The 19,102-nt window shown below is 37.4% G+C and overlaps 1 protein-coding gene across 1 annotated transcript; it reads left to right on the top strand.

Moving 5' to 3' along the window:
* Positions 1-1,279: 1,279 nt before the first annotated feature.
* On the top strand, positions 1,280-2,203 carry Or8g2 (olfactory receptor family 8 subfamily G member 2). Its single transcript, NM_001000599.1, is given in 1 exon segment — positions 1,280-2,203. A coding segment is annotated over 1 exon segment (924 nt).
* Positions 2,204-19,102: the final 16,899 nt, after the last annotated feature.

The raw sequence follows: 19,102 nt of genomic DNA on the forward strand, positions 1-19,102 counted from the left end.
ATAGTCATTGATTTCTTTTCTGAAATTATCTGGTTTCCATGTTCTTTCAAAGTATCCCATTCTGGTTTGAAAATAATAGTACAGATGTTGTTGAATGTTAAGACTATGGTTTTTTCCTGTGTCCTAGAATCTACATGTTTACTTTTCAGATGTAAAGTAAATGTGTGCGTTGGTCATTTTGAAAAGTTACATCATACCATTAACTTTAGTGAATTGAAAACATCTAACTTTATTGTGCAAGTGCTCTGGTAATCCACAAGCCACCATCAATAACATGTTAGAGGGTGTACATAAACATCATGATCACAAAATCTGGCCAGTGAAAAGTTCATCTTATGTTGGTCTTCCCAAACTATTCTCATATGAGGAGTAGTCTGAGCTCTACCAATTCAACAATGAAATCTAGTTAGCAGGGGTCATTATGGTCCATTGAGTCTTCACCAAGGAGGCAAAGTATGTAATTAAATTTTGCTATAGTAATTCTCCCCAGAAACTATCCAAGTTAAAACAAGAAAACACAACTCCTCTGCTGTCAAGATATAAGAAGAACATCTGTGTGGGAATTAAGTTCTGCCTTGCTTGGTGGCAGGATTACATACAGTATATGAGGGTCACGGTGTAGATGTTTCAATGGAGAAACAACTATGTTAAGTCAGCCAGTTGGTCAGCTAGTTAAAGTCAGAATTACTGTAAGGAAATAGGATGAATCTAGTAACAAATAGATGAAAGAAAACATTTCTAATTCTTTTGATCTTGTCTGATAAAATTGAATTACTATGCATTATAAACAGTAATATTCATGACAACATATATTGCAGAGAATTTGAAAGGAAGAGAAAAAATCATCAAAAATAAAACAAATAAACCTTTGTTTTCAACTGAATTTAAAGGACAAACCTTGCACTCATCCTAAAAGGTTATGATCAGTATACTGTCAAGGTCCTAGATGTCAGTTTTTCTTCCTCCAATCATGTAGTCATCTGTTGTCCCAAGGAAACAGAAGTAGTCTGCTTTGATGAGGGATGATGGATCCAAAGAATCCTTTAATTCTCTGTATTGTTGCATCTCTCTGTGTCTCCCCAAACACACACACACACACACACACACACACACACACACACACACAGAGTGAGAGAGAGAGTAAGAGAGAGAGAGAGAGAGAGAGAGAGAGAGAGACGCCAACACATAGACAGTGAGAGAGAGAATACAGATGATGCAGAAAAGTATACTCATCTCTCTGTTTCAAACTAGAAGCTTCAGACAATGTAATGAGAAGATAATGGAGTCTGGAAACCATTCGATGGTAATCGAATTTATCTTGGCTGGATTCTCAACCAAACCAGAGCTGCGGCTGCCCCTGTTCCTCCTCTTCCTTGGCATCTACCTCCTCACAGTGCTGGGGAATTTGGGCATGATCATCCTAATTATACTCACCTCTCATCTGCACACTCCCATGTACTTCTTCCTCAGCAGTCTGTCCTTCATTGACCTCTGCCACTCTACTGTCATTACCCCTAAAATGCTGGTAAACTTTGTGTCAGAGCAGAATATCATCTCCTACCCTGAATGCATGACCCAGCTCTACTGCTTCCTTGTTTTTGCAATTGCAGAGTGTCACATGTTGGCTATAATGGCATATGACCGCTATGTTGCCATCTGTAACCCTTTACTTTACAATGTTGTCATGTCTCATCATCTCTGCTTCTGGCTTACAGTGGGAGTTTACACTTTGGGTGTTATTGGATCATCGGTTCACACAGGCTTTATGTTAAAATTGCTTTTCTGCAAGACCAATAAGATTAACCACTATTTTTGTGATCTTTTTCCTCTCTTGGAGCTATCATGCTCCAGTATATACATCAATGAACTCTTGGTTCTTTTCTTGAGTGCATTAAATATCCTGACACCTGCATTCGCCATCCTTACGTCCTATATCTTCATAATTGTCAGCATCCTCCATATTCGCTCCACAGAAGGCAGATCTAAAGCCTTCAGCACCTGCAGTTCCCACATCTCCGCTGTTGCCATCTTCTATGGTTCTGCTGCATTTATGTACTTACAGCCATCATCGCTAAGTTCAATGGAACAAGGGAAAGTGTCATCTGTATTTTATACTACTGTTGTCCCCATGCTGAACCCATTGATCTACAGCCTGAGAAATAAGGATGTCAAAACTGCTGTAAAGAAAATTCTTAACAGATGAACATGGCGGACTCATGAATGGATTGTTGTCATATTAGAAACATGTATGTGTTTTGCCTGTATATGATGTGTGTTAGTCCTACTTTGCTTACCTACACTCTGGTAACCCTAAGCTCTTACAGTGTCATTATAGTCAGAACCATCCACATTCAGTTCACTGAGTTAAATCTAAGCAAATGCTTCACCCATATGATGGTGGTTATGACCTCTATTTTGGAGCATCCATGTACCTAAGACTAACGTAAGTCAGTTTCAGTCACCAAGGCAATGTGTTGTCTGTATTTTATTCTATCTTTGTGTTCTACTGAATTACCTGACCTATAGTAAGTATTAAAAAGAATTACATCAGTGTTGCCTAAAAGGGATACTGTTAACAAAAACTATTAAAGAAAAGATGATCTTGAAAACCTGTCAATGATTATTATATTGTTTGAGTACTCTACCGCATGTTGATGCATATATCAACCTCATCCCTCATTTCCATAATCTTGTCTTCCTATGAACGTTCATGTAATTTGCTATGTGGAACTTTGAGTTATTGGTATCATTGATGCATATATTAGAATAAATACTAAAATTACAAAGGACAGGTAATCCCAAATCCATTCGTGTTGCCTGTCTTTTTTCTACCAACTGATATAAATTCAAGCGAACTCTCAATCACAATGAAAATTCCATTATCCAAGTGTAAACACTAAGCTCCTTTATTATATGCAGTCAAAGATAACATAGATCAGGGTGAATAATAGCTTTAATTTCTAGGTTGAAAGCTGTATCTTACTGTGGCAACTTAATCAGAACTTAAAATATGAGCTAGAGATCTAATTACATGCTGTGATTGTGTCAGTCAGCTTGCCCTGTTTGTTTTTCAATGATCTAACTTCTATCTGTTATCTAGCTGCACTGAAAGTTAATTGATGCATGCTGTCTCTGGCCAGCCACATGGTTCCATGTATGCCTCTAGGATGTAAATTGCTTCCTGCCATTTGAAGTCCAATATTAATTCCTCTTCTAGAAATTTGAATATTATCTTTTAAGATGAACGTCTAAAAACTCTGTAAAATATATTATCTTAGTTAGGGTTTTGTTGCTGTGAACAGAAATCATGACCAATGCAAATTTTATAAAGGACAATATTTAATTGTGGCTGGCTTACAGGTTCAGAGGTTCAATCCATTATGACCAAGGCGGGAGCATGGCAGCATCCAGGCAGGTGTGGTGCAGGAGGAGCTGAGTTCTATATCTTCACCCTAAGGAAGCCAGGAACAGCCTGCATATCCTCAGGCAGCTAGGAGGAGGGTCTCCAAGCCCACCCCATAGTAACACACTTCCTACAACAAGGCCACACCTTCTAATAGTGTCACTCCCTGCACCAAGCATATGCAAACCATCACATGTATGTATAGTTAAACTCTATAATGTTTAACTTTGAAAAATTCCTCAAGGATTTTTTTTCAAGATAATGAGCACCATCTTACTGATTATGTACAAAAACATTAAAACCTTAACCCTGCATACTTCTGTGACAATTCCTAATAAAACGGTAACAAGTTCTTTTTTTCTTTTAATCATTTTATTTATTTACACTTCAAATATTGTCTCTCCTCCCAGAGTTTTCACCTCATCCCACCTCCCCTTTGCTTCTGAAAGATGCTCCCCTCCAACCTCCTTTACTCACACTCCCAACATCTCCCTTCCCTGGGGCATTAAGTCTCTATAGGATTAGGAGCATCCTTCCCACTGAGGTCAGGCAAGGCAGCCTCTGCTACTTATGTGCCAGGGCCGTTGACCAGTCCATGTATGTTCTTTGGTTGATGGTTTAGTCTCTGGGAGCTCTATGGGTTGTCCTCTTCTTCAGCTCCTTCAATCCTTGCCCAAATTCTTCCATAGGACCCCTCACTTCAGTCCAATAGTTGGCTTTTATAGTAAGATCTGATGATTTTTTTAATTACCTCAGTTTCTGTTGTTATGTCTCCTTTTTCATTTCTGATTTTGTTAAATAGAATTCCCTTTAATTAGTTTGGTTAAGGATTTATCTATCTTGTTGATTTTCTCAAAGAAACAGCTCTTAATTTTGTTGATTCTTTGTATCATTCTCTTTGTTTGTAATTGGTTTCTTTCAGCCCTGAGTTTGGTTATTTCCTGCTCTCTACTCCTCCTGGGTGTGTTTGCTCTTTTGTGTTCTAGAGCTTTCAGGTGTGCTGTTAAGTTTCTAGTGTAGGATCTCCCCAATTTCTCTATGAAGTCACACAGTACGATTAATTTTCCTTAGCACTGCTTTTATTGTGTCCCATAAGTTTGGATATGCTGTGCCTTCATTTTCATTAAATTCTAGAAAGTCTTTAATATCTTTATTTCTTGCCTGACCAGTTATCATTGAGTAGAGAATTGTTCAGTTTCCATGAGTACGTAGACTTTCTATTGCTTTTGTTTTGATTGAAGATCAGCCTTAGTCCATGGTGATCAGATAGAATACATGGGATAATTTCAATCTTTTTGTATTTGTTGAGGCCTGTTTTATGACCAATTATATGGTCAGTTTTGGAGAAGGTATCATGAGGTGCTGAGAAGAAGGTATATTCTTTTGTTTTAGGGTAGAATGTTCTGTAGATATCTGTTAAATCCATTTGGTTCATAACTTCTGTTAGTTTCACTCTGTCTCTGTTTAGCTTCTGTTTCCATGAGTTGTCCATGATGAGAGTGGGGTGTTTAAGTCTTCTACTATTATTGTGGGAGGTTTGATGTGTGCTTTGAGCTTTAGTAACATTTCTTTTCCAAATGTAGGTACCCTTGCATTTGGGGTGTAGATGTTAGATTTGAGAGGTCATCTTGGTGGATTTTTTTCTTTGAGTATGAAAGTGTCCTTCCCCGTCTCTTTTGATAACTTTTGGTTGAAAGTCTAATTTATTAGGTATTAGAATATGGCTACTTCTGGTTATTTCTTGGGACCACTTTCTTGGTATCTTCTATGACTGAGATTCTCTCTTCCATCTCACTTGTGTTCCTGGTTAACCCATTTCTTTAGTTTTCTGTTGTGATGAACCTTAATTAGGTTAAATTGGTACTCAGTATACATGTCTCCTACCAACTTGACATCATACATGTATATACTGTCCAATGTTTAAATAAAGTTAAATATATCTACACCTTCAAATATTCATCATTATTTATGGTAAAAAATAGTTTTAAACATTCTCTTCTAGATAAGAACATTACTGAACACCAAAATCTTTGCTCCTATCTAACTGTAACTCAGTATCCATTCAATAACCTCTTCCCACCTAACCACATACCTTTCCCTCTGGTAAACCCCATTTTAATTTCAGTTCCTATGAAGTCAAATGAATGATGTCCTATGGTGTTTAGTTTTCACAACAAAAAATAAAATGTCTTCTTACAAAAATATACAAGAATTTTCACAACAGTTTCCTTCACAGTGATGTAAAAAGGTAAAATAAGTAAGTAAGTAAATAATAGAGGTTGATAGAATAAAAATGATGTCATATTTCTGCCATAAAAATGTTACCAGGATATGAAAGGCTGTTTACTGACCTCTATGTACAGGCCTTAACATACCTACTTGCATGCATGAACACACACACACACACACACACACACACACACACACACACCCTAAATAAATAATTAAAAATTTTAAATGTGTATCCCAGACTGGCCTTGACTCATGATCCTCCTGCCTCTGTCTCCTTCAGCAAATCCTACTGTTGTGTACCACCACAAGAGCCTGATATAGCTGTCTCCTGAGAGGCTCTATCAGAGCCTGACAAATACAGAGGAGGATGCTCACAGTCAGCCATTGGACAGAGAAGGGGTTTCCCAGTGGAGGAGTTAGAGAAAGGACTGGGTAGATGAAGGGGTTTGCAACCCCATAGGAAAAGCAACAATATCAAACAACCAGACCCCCCAGAGCTCCCAGGGACTAAACCACCAACCAAGGAGTACACATGGAGTGACCCAGACTCTAGCCGAATATGTAGCAGAGGATGGCCTTGTTCCGCATCCATGGGAAGAGAGGCCCTTGGTCCTGTTAAGGCTTGATGACCCCAGTGTAGAAGGAATGCCAAGGCGGAAAGGCAAGAGGGAGTCTGCAAGAGGATGGGGGAGCACCCTCATAGAAGCAGGGAAAGGGGGGATGGGATAGAGGGTTCTGGAAGGGAATAACATTTGAAATGTAAAAAAAGAAAATATCCATTAAAAAATGTACCTTCACCCCCCAAAAAATTTAAATGTAATTAAGTACCAGGCATGGTACATTAGAGCTGGAACTCCTGTAGAGTTGCATACAATCATGTAAATAAATGTCACAGAAATCAGGGTGAGCTTGGCAGGTAGAGGTAGGCAGATCTCTTAAGAGTTCAAGGGCAGCCTGGTCTAAAAGTGAGTTACAGGACAGTCAGGAATATTACACAAAGAAACTGTGTCTCAGAGAGAGAGAGAGAGAGAGAGAGAGAGAGAGAGAGACAGAGACAGAGAGAGAGAGAGAGACAGAGAGAGAGAGAGAGAGAGAGAGAGAGAGAGAGATATCATAATTGACTTACACAGACGAAACTAAAAGAATGTTCATGTAAAGTAAAACTGATCTAATGTCAATCAATGAGACTGAGGTTGGATCTCAGAGGTAAAATAATTTCTTAATATGTGCAAGGACCTGAACTCATTTCCCAGCATGAAAAAATAAATCACATTGCTGGAGAAGGAACAGACATGGACCTGGGAATAAACTTCTATTGAAATATTTATATTTTTTTACTGTGACTATCAATCTGCACATATTTTCTTCACCAAAGAGTTATACCTTTTGTTACATGCAACATTTAATTTACATAACTTAAATTTTCCTAAATTATGAAGAATCATGTTAAATGTGCGTTGTTCTCAAAATGAAAAATCTAGAATGTTCAAAATGGCTGTAATCTCCTTTTACTGGCATTGGTTCCACATAAAACATTCTTTTTATTATTAGAAAATTGATTATTTTTCATTTTATTTCATTTTTCTAACCTAGCCACTTATACTTATGCCTCACAGTCTCTCTACAGGACAATGATGAATCATGCAGACAGAATTAAACACGTTCCTGTAGCAAAGTGGTTTATTTAATCAGTGCATTGACCTTCTAGTTGTAGACCTGTCTCCCATAGAGCTCGGCCGGGTCAACTAATGGATATCATCTTCTACTGTCCAAATGATGCTGTCATTTAAAAAAAAAATAGCATCGTGCTGCAAATCAGCTTAATAGGATGAGCTGCTGTCAAGTCTGTTCCCAACAGAACAAACCTGTCTGTGTGAAGACAGAATGAGAATTCTATAGCTGGAGAGTGGGAGCAGAGCCCAGCCTGTCACGAACAGGGTCTTGAACTCATGCTCGCTGCCTTTATAGTAATCTCCCAGACCTCTCCTGAAAAAGGATTGACCAAGCTATGGGATAGTATCACTCAAAAATTAGTCTGTTAGAGCTAGGAAAACAAAGGCTGCACTGTCTGTGGTGAAGTGGTTTCCAATGCAAATCTTTCAAATCCAGGTCCTAGGTACTTTTGTTTCTGCTTTTTCACTAACGTGACTCAAAAGGAAGCTGGGCACACTGAGGAGAGAACACAGGTGAGTCTTCCTGCAGCTTTGAAAACTCTCATTTTATATTCTGCACCCTAGTATGCATGCAATTTCTGTGTAAAATTACTGTGCTCTCATCCTTACTACTTTTTTGGTTTCCTTCTTTCTGCTGTTCTTTTCTTTAAGACAGGATCTCGCTGTTTAGGGTACAGTGGTTTGAACTCAAGACAATAGGATTTCTGCCTCTGAATACTGTGATTACAGCTCTAACCTACCATGCTTACTAGCCAAAAAATACATAAAAACACTGTTTTTTGTTTGTTTGTTTGTTTGTTTGTTTGTTTGTTTATTGATGTGCATGTGTGCTTGCATGTGTGTACATACTTATGTATCCGTGGGGGGTGGGGGGTGGGGGGTGGGTGTGTGTGTGTATGTGAATGCTCATACACATGAGTGTGTGCGCACACATCACTTTCAGGAAATCAGTTCTCTCCCTCTACTATACGGAGGCAGCAACTCTCTTGATGCTTTACTACTGGGCTCCATACTCCAGATTAACTATATATGGCCCTCCAAGTACTTATATTCTCTCTTCCTCCCATTTTACCACCATAGAAATGGTGAAGTATAGATGCAGACTGCCTCCCATTGTCTGCAAGACTCTATTGGAGAGAATTAATTTCCCCTTTGAAAGCATTTGCCAATTAGAGACAGATTCAGAGTTAGGAATGTGGGCTCATGTCTAGTCCCTGTCCACATGTGGCTTAGACCTATACTATGTTTTCTTTTGTGTATGCATGTTTAGTTTTAATTAATTTTTCAAACAATGTATTTTTCACAATTTTCTCCTTCCTAATTCCTCCTAAAACCTTCCAGAAAGCTTTCCCAAACCAATATGGAGCTGTGCTGGATTTACCATTCGAGCACATTTAAATAGTTTCCAGCTATGTTGAAAGACCATCTGTGTTCAGGGAAGACTAATATTTAGCAGTAAGTGTGGAAGCAAGCTTCCCTGTCTTCCAATTTACTAACAGTCCTTAAGATAATAAGAACAACAACAACAACAATAAATAAGTCAAGCTTCCTTCATCAGGGCCCTGTAGCCTGGCTGTATTGTCCTGAGTATCACACTATACTGAGGAAGGTAAACTCTTCTGGTTGTTTACTGACGGATAGAATTTCTATTACTTATATGAGTTGGATGTTCCCATTATTTATCTGGTTACCTATTACAATATTTTCTCTTCCTTTGCACATTTGTGGGAGTCTTTATAATTCTAAATACTGATTCTTCCTATGTATATAAGGTTCAATTGTTTCCCAGATAATAGCTTTTTTTAATGCATGATGGAATTTGTTGCATGGATTCTTACATAGCTAATAGATAATTTTACTCATCTTCTTTAAAAATCATTCTTATTTCAAGTCATCATATATATATATATGTGTGCGTGTGTATATATATATTCATATATATTCATTCCACAGAGACAAACATTATGAGTATTGTTTTAATAAAAAGTCATTGTTGAAGTAAGTTGCCTCATATTGAATGTGCAGATGGTTCTTTTGAAAAGCCCAAACCTTAATAAGATTTTCAAAATGGAAAATGCCGTGTGCTGGAAATGTATTTAATATCCCTATATTACAGAATGGCAATAGCTAGCCTGGCTAGCTCGTAAACATGCTCTTACATTTTGAATCAATTTGCTTGAGGGAAAATCATCTAATACCAAGATTACTTTATGCTAAAACATTAAACATATCAAGGAAGTGGTTGCATTCTGTGCCCATGTGAAGCAGAGAGCAGAGCACTGGTAGAGTGTCAGCTGTTTGCACTTGTGATAATGTGGTTGACTGGGAGCTCCAGGTAACTGCTGTTGCCTAGCAACGCAAAGAATGTTGTAATGCTATTAGCTGAGGAGGATGCAAAATTCAGTGTTTGAAATAAAATTTCTGGTAAATAAACATTACCTTTGAGCCATCAAAAAAAATCAGAAGATTTTAAGAGAACCTCTCTTATGTGTATAGTTCATTTGACTGACAAGAAGGTCAGTTCCATTTATTATCTGTTGTAAGATTTTGCTTTTCTGTTTTCTATTACAAATGCAATCACAGCAGACAAGCTTGTATTTTTATTTGTATAAGGACTAAAGCATTTTATACTCTGATGCATAATTCTTAAGAGGTGTCACTGCTATAAGATCTATATTGTGTTTTTCATTTTCTTGGTGAATGCATGATGGTATTTCCTTGTAATTAAAAATAACCTTCTCTTCATCACTACTGATGCTGAGAATAGATTAATGCTTTATTAATCCCCATATACTCTTAATTTTAAAAAGTATTCTATTCCTATTTAGTAGTCTTTTATAGTGCATTGTATTTTTTCTTGCAATAAATGGTATGAGTACAAAATGAACATGTTTGTTCTGTTTGTGTGCACATTCTACTTTTTCAGCCATACCTCATTTTGTGAATCATGGTTAGACATGTTAAATCTTAAAAGATCATGCTTACCATTTCCTTGTATTCTACTTGATAAAAAATTACCTTCCGCCCAGACACAGTAATTGTCCCTCTAATTTTTCTGTAATTTATTTCTAGTGTGTGTGTGTGTGTGTGTGTGTGTGTGTGTGTGTGTGTGTGTTGTATGAGAGTGGGGTCAACTTCAGCTTTTGAAGGCAGAACTCCATCCAATCCATTCCAAGGATTAAAATGTCATTTCACACTATGAACATGATGTACTTCCCCATTTATATATGTCCTTTAATTTTTGTTAAGGATGTTCTGGAATTTCAATGAAAAGGTTTTACCTATATTTTTATTAAGATATTATATTATTTCTATAATGGAGGAGTTAATGGATGGACTGACGGATCTGAAGGAGTTTGCAACCCTATAGGAAGAACAACAGTATCAACCAACCTGAACCCCAGAGTTCCCAAGGACTAAACCACCAACCAAAGAGTACACATGGAGGGACACATGGCTCCAGCCGCATATGTAGCAGAGGATGGCCTTAGCTGGCATCAATGGGAGAGGAGGAGGCCCTTGGTCCTATGAAGGCTCGATGACCCAGCTTAGGAAAATGATAGGGCAGGAGGCAGGAGTAGGTGAGTAGATGGGGGAGCAATAGAAACAGGGGGAGGGGGAATGAGATAGTGGGGTTCTGGAGGGAAAACCAGAATGCAAATAAATAAAATAACCAATAAAAATTAAAAAAAATTATTTCTAGGTATTCTGTGTTTCTGATGATGTCTTGGTTTCTTTTCGCATTTGCTGAAGTAACATATTTAACCAAAACAATTTAAGGGAAAAAGGATTTTTTTTTCTGTCTCACAGTTCAAGGAAAAATCATTTTAGGCAAGTCAAGGCAGCAGGAGCGTACGGGGGCTGATCACAAAGTATTCCTCATCAGAAAAAGAGCAATAGGACAATGCATGTTTTTTCAGCTCAATTTGTGAATTTTCAGCAGCCAGGAACCCCCAACTCAGAGAGGGGGCGGGGCCACAGATAAGATGGTATAACCAAGATTACCCCCACAGGTATGGGCCCAAAGACCCATTTTTCAGATATTTCTATATTCTATCGAGTTGGCAGGTAACACCAGTCTCCACGGATGCTGTTGCATTGTGCTCAATTGTATTTCCTATACAGTTTTGTTGCATATTGAGAATTTAGCTCAACCACTGATAAATTCATAAATTGATTGAAATAGATTTGGGGGGAATGATTTTCAATGTTTCATGTAAACAATAAAAGCAAGAATAAAATAGGATATTTATGCTTACTTTCCCCTTAATTTTCATCATCTGAAAATCTCTAATATATTAAATATGATTAGAAAAGTGTATATGGTTGCTTTGGTATACTCATAAAATACCTTCAATGTTTCCTTATTAAGTGTAGTGCCAGTAGCTGGTATTTGAAGCCTTCCTTTAATTGAAAAGAATCCATTCTTTATTTAGTTAAAGGGTGGGTCATGAATGGGGATAGTAGTTTGGCTACTACTTGGACTAGGTCTGTTAACACTATTACGTATTTTTACCTTTTTACTCTGTTGATATTAATACCTAAGTATTTACAAACATTAAATTGAACTTTCAGTATCAATATACATCTTATATCGTAATGGCATACAGTATACTTTGAGTATTGAAGAATTTGCTGATATTTTATTTAAAGTTTTCGCTCTTAAGTTCATGAAAAACATCAACCTACAATGGTTGTTTTGCCAACATCCTTGTCTGCTTGCGGGTCTGACTGTACAAACTCAACTGTTTGTTAATTTTCTTTCTTTATGATATTTGGCATTGCTGTTTCTTTTAATGATTAAAATATATAGAGCCACTTATGGTAGGATATTATTTTAACCATTATCTGCATTGTAAATTATTTATGAGAATAAAACTATAAACTCACACTTATTATGTGTTATATATAGTGTCATTATGGAAGCACTCAATTTTCTTACATTAACAGCTTAGTTACTAGAAGTTTAAAACTTTCTAGAATCTGGAATTTCCACTCACTTTGGCTGGTTTACACAGGGCAGAATGCTCACAGACTGGGAAATACATAGAAAGTTTACACAGCAGATTGCTAACAGTCTGGGAAATATATAGGAAGAACAACAATATCAAACAGCCAGACCCCCAGAACTCCCAGGGACTAAACCATCATCTGAAGAGTACATATGTAGGGAACCATGATTCCAGCCGCATATGTAGCTGAGGATGGCCTTATCTCTGGCATCAATGAGAGGGAAGCCCTTGGTCCTGCAGAGGCTCAATGCCCCCAAAAAGGAGAATGCTAGGGTGATGAGGTGGAAGTAGGTGGGAGGCTGGGGGGGCATCCTTATAGAATCAGGGGAGGGGGGCTAGGTGGTTTGTGGAGGGGAAACGTGGAGGGGGGATAATATTTGAAATGTAAATAAATAAAATAGCCAATAAAAATATTGTCTAGTTTCCTCTACACTGCTACAAATGTCAGACATGTTTCATTTGTGTCTAAGTATATATGTGTGGGGCACCACGGAGAGGAAGCATATGTGGGGAAGAGGGAAAAATTCTGTATTCAAACTTTTGAGTATTGCACTGATAGGTCTAATAAAACATATGTAAGGCATTCAGAAACAAAAGTACACTTTGTGTTTCTGCATCATTATCTACAGGGGTAGATTCTGTAGGTATTTCTGCCTAACTTATTCATAAATTCATTTAAACTTCTAACAGACATTTTAGAGAATTCAACATTTAAAATCCCAGAATTTATATTTGAAAGTGCAGAAGTCCAAGAATACGGAAAAGTGCTGAAGAGTTGGGCAAATGGCTCATCAGGGAAAGTCTTTGCAGGAGAAGATTCACAAGCACAAGGACCAGAGTTGGCGATGCTCAGAGCAAATTCATAAAATCCAAGAGAACCTAGTGGTCATCTTGTAAGAGCAGCTGCTGCAAATAGAGACAGAAATCCCTAGAGTAGGCTGACTAGCTAGCTATCAAGCTCCAAGTTCAGCCAGAGACTGTCTCAGTATAAAAGGTGTATAGCATTGGAGGAAGATACTGAACTTCAATCACAAGCCCACCATGACATGGCACACATATATATGTTCACCTGTAGACATATGTTCATATACACATCTGTTAAACCACATACATAGATACACATCGTACAGTACATATGCAAATGAGCTGAATAATAGGTCTTAGGTAATTCAAAACATACAAAGACAATGCCATATCAGAATCAAGATAAACAAAAATAGATCCACATAGTGGTGCCAATTTACATCAATAAAGGTTCTAGTCAAGCCCATCTGATGACACTATTCATGCAGGATCATGAGTGAATCTCAATGTAATTGTGCTGGACAAAGAAGCCAAGAAAAGGCTACATACTTAATCACCATATAATTTCAGAAATTCAAATTTGCCAAAACAAAAGTGGATTCCACGTTGCTTAGGAATGCAGTGGAAAATAGTGGATAGAAAGATTGTAAAGTACTTGATAAATATCATTAACAGGGAAACATGTTTGCTTCGTTATTCAGAAAATGACTTCATAGTCAAAACTGTAAGTCACAATAATCTAATAGGCACTCCAAATGTACTATTTGTTGATTAACAGTTACATACTCATAAAACTGTTAAAATTTTGATGAAGGAATGAACAAGAAACTCAAATACTTTAGAAGCCTGACAAAGAACAGCTCAGAAGTTCACATTTAGGTCTGAACTGAAAGTCACATGTACATGTGTTCTTTCCGTAGACGTACTTTTGAGAAAATTATTTAAACCCCAGGATATTTCAGTTGGCTACATTTTCTTTCTCATCACATATAATATTCCAAATACCAAATAGACTGAAAATAAATGAGATAGTCTCCAAATTTGGAAGTAGTGAAGTAGGGCTGAAATGAAGAAAACTTAGAAAAAACTAAAGATTGATGTTTAATATTGGTTTTGATAAAGCAACTTGATCATCCAAAATGTTCAAAAAGTTTTATATTTATTTTGGAGGCAGTTAATGTTTTCAGAATATATGATATACTTGATAGAAATTGGCTACATTTTACTCAATACTATGTACAATGAATATACATCAATAAATATTGGCAAACACTTGTAATTTATTATTGGCTCATTATTAATATCCCCAACACTCATGGGAGGAGGGAGTTTCTTTGTTTTAGACTGCTGAGGGATTAAGAGTGAGGCTGTTCCTATATTGCTAGCAGGTATAGATTTGGTAGTTATTTTCCCTTTAGAGTCCAACTCCTGGCATGACAAGCCCCTAAGGAGAACAGTCATTCACAGTTATCATCTCTAGTCCAAAATAGATCTGAATAGAATTTTCTCATAAGAAATTAGTAGACCACGGGACTGTTCTCACTCTACTTAGTTACTTATTCTTAAGCCAAATCCTTGAAATCTTATCCCAAGTCTACTCCACTACATGTTTCAGGATCATCTGGAAGACATTGGACTCAGTATTTGATGACCAAGTTATTTGGTAATTGTGTGGTTTGCACACAAACACTTTATTAAAATCATATATGACCAGCTATACTTTCCCTGCTGATAATATTCAGGTGAGTCATAGCTTTGATAAGATAGTGAGGTTAAAATTAAACTTTAAAAGGTTTAGACATTCTTAATATCTATGCTTATGAAACTATTGTTTATGTCCAGTGGAGGAGAAGGGACATATGCTTCATGACAGAAAGCAGGAAGTATAGTGAATACAGAACACTGCTCCCATGGGCTCTGCCTCTGTCCTAATCTCAAACTTACTGCTTTCTTCCCCATTACAACCACATTTGTCTTAATATTTATTATCAGCAGTGAAGTTTACAGAGGATTCTTAGAGCATTTGTTTGCATTAGAAGAAATACTGCAGTGCTTGGTCAGGTCATGAATCCCTTTAACTAAAAAGAAACTGATATTAACCTACATATTCTATATTTCCAGAGAAGAACTTAGTCAATCTTTAAACTAACACAAATAGTACTAACTCTTAGCGCACTTAATAAATTATTATTAAAGGTCAGAAAAGACACCTTTCTCTACTTACAATTAAGAATTCAGATTTCTTAAAAGCAATCTTACAAAATAGCAAGTCATTCCTGACATTGTGTAAGACCCCTTTACTCCACACAATTTTCTTATCTGTACCTTTCTCCCTTGATTATAATTTTCATATCAAATCATGGATATTTTAAGTAAAACTGCTAAAGTATTTTGAGCCTTGAACATAATTCTGACCCTCATCTTTCCTTCAAACACCTGTATTCCCCAGAATGACTATTATTAATGTTTCAAATATATTGAAAAATGCAAATGAAATTTGTATCTAATACCCTGTCAGTAAGAAAAAATCTAAATCATGTGTGTCAGTGGCACAGTCTACAAGAAAGTATATTTAAGTATTAAATTTTGGATATAGTATTCATTCATGCTTACTGTTTAAATTGATAAATAAAATGTAAAAATGAAAACATGATAAAGCTAATAAAAGCTAAGACAAAGAACAGAAAGAAAATACAAAGACTTTTGTATATTACTTGAGTAGTATAAGAATAGTCAGAGTGTTGTGGAAGCCAGTAGATCATCGACAGACCTTCCTGGAAGAGCAGAAAAAGAACACATCAGTACAGGGTACCCTCCTCAACTATGCCACTGGTTCTAGAATCTGCCAGTTCTTTACAACAAATGCCCAGACTATTACTCCAGACATATAGCAATTGGAAACAATTCAAGAAGGTAAATAAGTAAAACAAATAGAAGAAAAGAGAGAAGAGGCTTAAAGCAGCCTTAATGTCCAGCAGAATTCCTGATAATGACACTGGAAACCACTACCAAAATGTTATTCATAGTTTAATGTCTACCTGACACTATTATAATGTTTCCGTCCAGTCTCTTAGCACTGAATTTGTTCTGATGACTCAGAAGACCACATTCTAGGCAGATATCACTCCTGAGTTCTAAATTCATAAACAGTTTCTACACAACATGTCTATTCAGTCATGTAATAGGCATCAAACTGGGTATGTGCAAAGCAGAAAAACTACTTCCTAACCTTGCCCTCTGGTTGGGCTTCTCAGGTGATCATAAGTCATAGATATCATCCTTATCAAATGAATCTCACTCTTTTCTAGTTTACCATGTCTACATTACTAGTGTGCCCAAGCCACATCTACCTATACAACAATACCTCTATGTGTCATACTTCTCTGTGACACCATAATAACTATTCTTGACAGAATAAGCAGAGCCCTAAGAGGTCCTTGTGAAAGTGTAAGAGAAAGTGAAATGAACTACCATGTCAAAGTCCCCCACAGCAACCCAGCACAACTAGAATTAGATTTATGACTTTTATTTGCTTGCTTTCTGAGAGCAGGTCTGTGTCTCATTTAATATTGCAACTCTGGAATGTAGAAAGCCTCTCAATTGTCTTGAGTGAACAAGTGAGTGGACCACTGCAAAAGCCACAAGTTGTATGAATTACTCTTCTCTGTAGGTAGAAAGACTGAAGTTTACACAAGACAAATGACACCTTCATTGCCACGGGGAGGGGAGGTGGTCATGGCTGAAACTAAATTCAGTCCCATATGATTTTAAATCTTGAGTCCATTATCAACACCATGATCAAAATATAACATGAGAAAGTATAGAATAGTTGTTACTATAAGAGATCAAGATAGACGAAGTGTAGAGGAATCAAAACAAAAGAAATTTCATGAAACTACAAATTACCTGGTGGCTGAGATTTTTTTAAGTTGCTTGAAAAATGCAAACTATTTGAGGTAATGGGATGGATATTAGAATATGAAGATAGGAATGCTTCCAAAACAGAAAAGAGGAAACCTCTAAAACATCAGTTAGCTTTTTTTGCACTAGATCATTATTTAAGAAGTCTTAGAGAATAAAGCTAGTCACCTAATTGCTTAGCGCTATGTCTCATAGACCATCACCACTACAGTATTCCACTGACCCAAACCTAGGCTTAGTAATTCAGTAATATTTTATCTCAGCCTTTGTAACCAGTGGTCTGTTTTCTTATCATTCTATTTATTCATTTCAAAGATGAAGTGTTTCATTTCATATAATGTTCTGAAACTGAAGATGTTTGCATACTTTGGTGGGTCACCATTGTCCTATAACAAGTTTCTATTGTAAGACACAAGTGACTCTTGATACAGGTTAACCTCGGTATGTAAATGGACCCATGTGTGTTTTCTACTGCCATTTTTTCCTCCTTAAGGTAATTTAACATCAATACAATCATATTTAAAGAAACGAGAGGCCAAAGTGCTTTTAGTATTTAGTAAAGTGGCCAACAGACTTTCAGAAAGCTGCCCTAGATCACATGAAATCAAAATTAGAAGAAACAGTTGAGGAGTAAAAATGATGAGGACAATGCAGAACTTGTCATTCATTTTGTGCTCAGACTCAGAAGGAAACTGTCGTGTAGGTATTTTTTTGTTGTTGTTGTCAAATCAAATAGGCAAATAAAACCTGACCTTAACATTCCCTAGGAAACTTGGGAAAATCTCAATAAACACATGCAAATGGGGAAAATAATGCTACCTTCAAGCAAAACCATCATTCCCTAATTTCCCATCTGTAAAGCAGACAGTTCTCTCACGTGTTGCTCTGCAGCCTTCAACACGTAAGTGTACCTTCAGGGGTCTGGATCCCATAGGAGCACCTATGGCCTTGGTGTTTTCTTTTCCCTTCCCCACTTTCCTTCAGCACATAACAACGGGGTTCACAGTACCTATAAACCACCCTTTCAGAAAGGGCTTTACTCTTCTCACGTCTCTATGACTCATGGGTAGCAGCAAGAGAAATCAAAACCAGACATGCAAAAGGGAGGCAGAAAACTAAGAAAGAAGCCAAGCCCTTGTGATTAGAATCAGGGACTGTGAACAAAAATATTCATAGGAGGAAATACAGAGGAAAAAGTTTGGAGCAGAAACTGAAGGAAAGGCTATCCAGAGACTACCCCACCTGGGAATCTAGCCCATACACATACAGCCACCAAACCCAGAAAATATTGCTAGTGGCAAGAAGTGCATACTGACAGGAGGCTGATATAGCTGCCTCCTGAGAGGCACAGCCAGAGCATGACAAATAGAGGCAGATGCTCGCAGCCAACCATTGAACCAACTCCTCCCATTGGAGGAGTTAGAGAAAGAACTGAAGGAGCTGAGGGGTCTTGCAACCCCATAAGAACAATACCAACCAACCAGAACTCCCAGGGACTAAACCACCAACCAAAGAGTACAGACCCATGGCTCCAGCTGCATATGTAGCAGAGGACGATCTTGTTGGGCACCAATGAAAGGAGAAGCCCTTGGTTCTGCCAAGGCTGGACTCCCCAGCGTAGGGGAATGTCAGAGCAGGGAGGTGGGAAGGGGTGGGTAAATGGGTGGAGGAACACCCTCATAGAAGAAGAGGGAGGAGGGATGGTATAAGGGAGTTATGGACAGGAAACCAGGAAAGGGGATAAAATTTGAAATGTAAATGAAAAATATCCAATTAGAAGAAGAAGAAGAAGAAGAAGAAGAAGAAGAAGAAGAAGAAGAAGAAGAAGAAGAAGAAGAAGAAGAAGAAGAAGAAGAAGAAGAAGAAGAAGAAGAAGAAGAAGAAGAAGAAGTCAGTGACTAAGTGAGCAAAGTACAGGGGAAATCAATGGTCATTGGTAAGGGAAGTTCAACATCCAAATCATCAGAGATGACAGCTGGTGAAGACAGAATCTACCAAATGGAAGAATGTCTCTAAGCAGGGTCTCCTGCGTGGTGCTTTTACGGGAAAAGCTATAA

This window comes from Rattus norvegicus, chromosome 8 (assembly GCF_021556685.1).
Source record: "Rattus norvegicus strain SHRSP/BbbUtx chromosome 8, alternate assembly SHRSP_T2T, whole genome shotgun sequence".
Classification (NCBI taxonomy): Eukaryota; Metazoa; Chordata; class Mammalia; order Rodentia; family Muridae; genus Rattus; species Rattus norvegicus.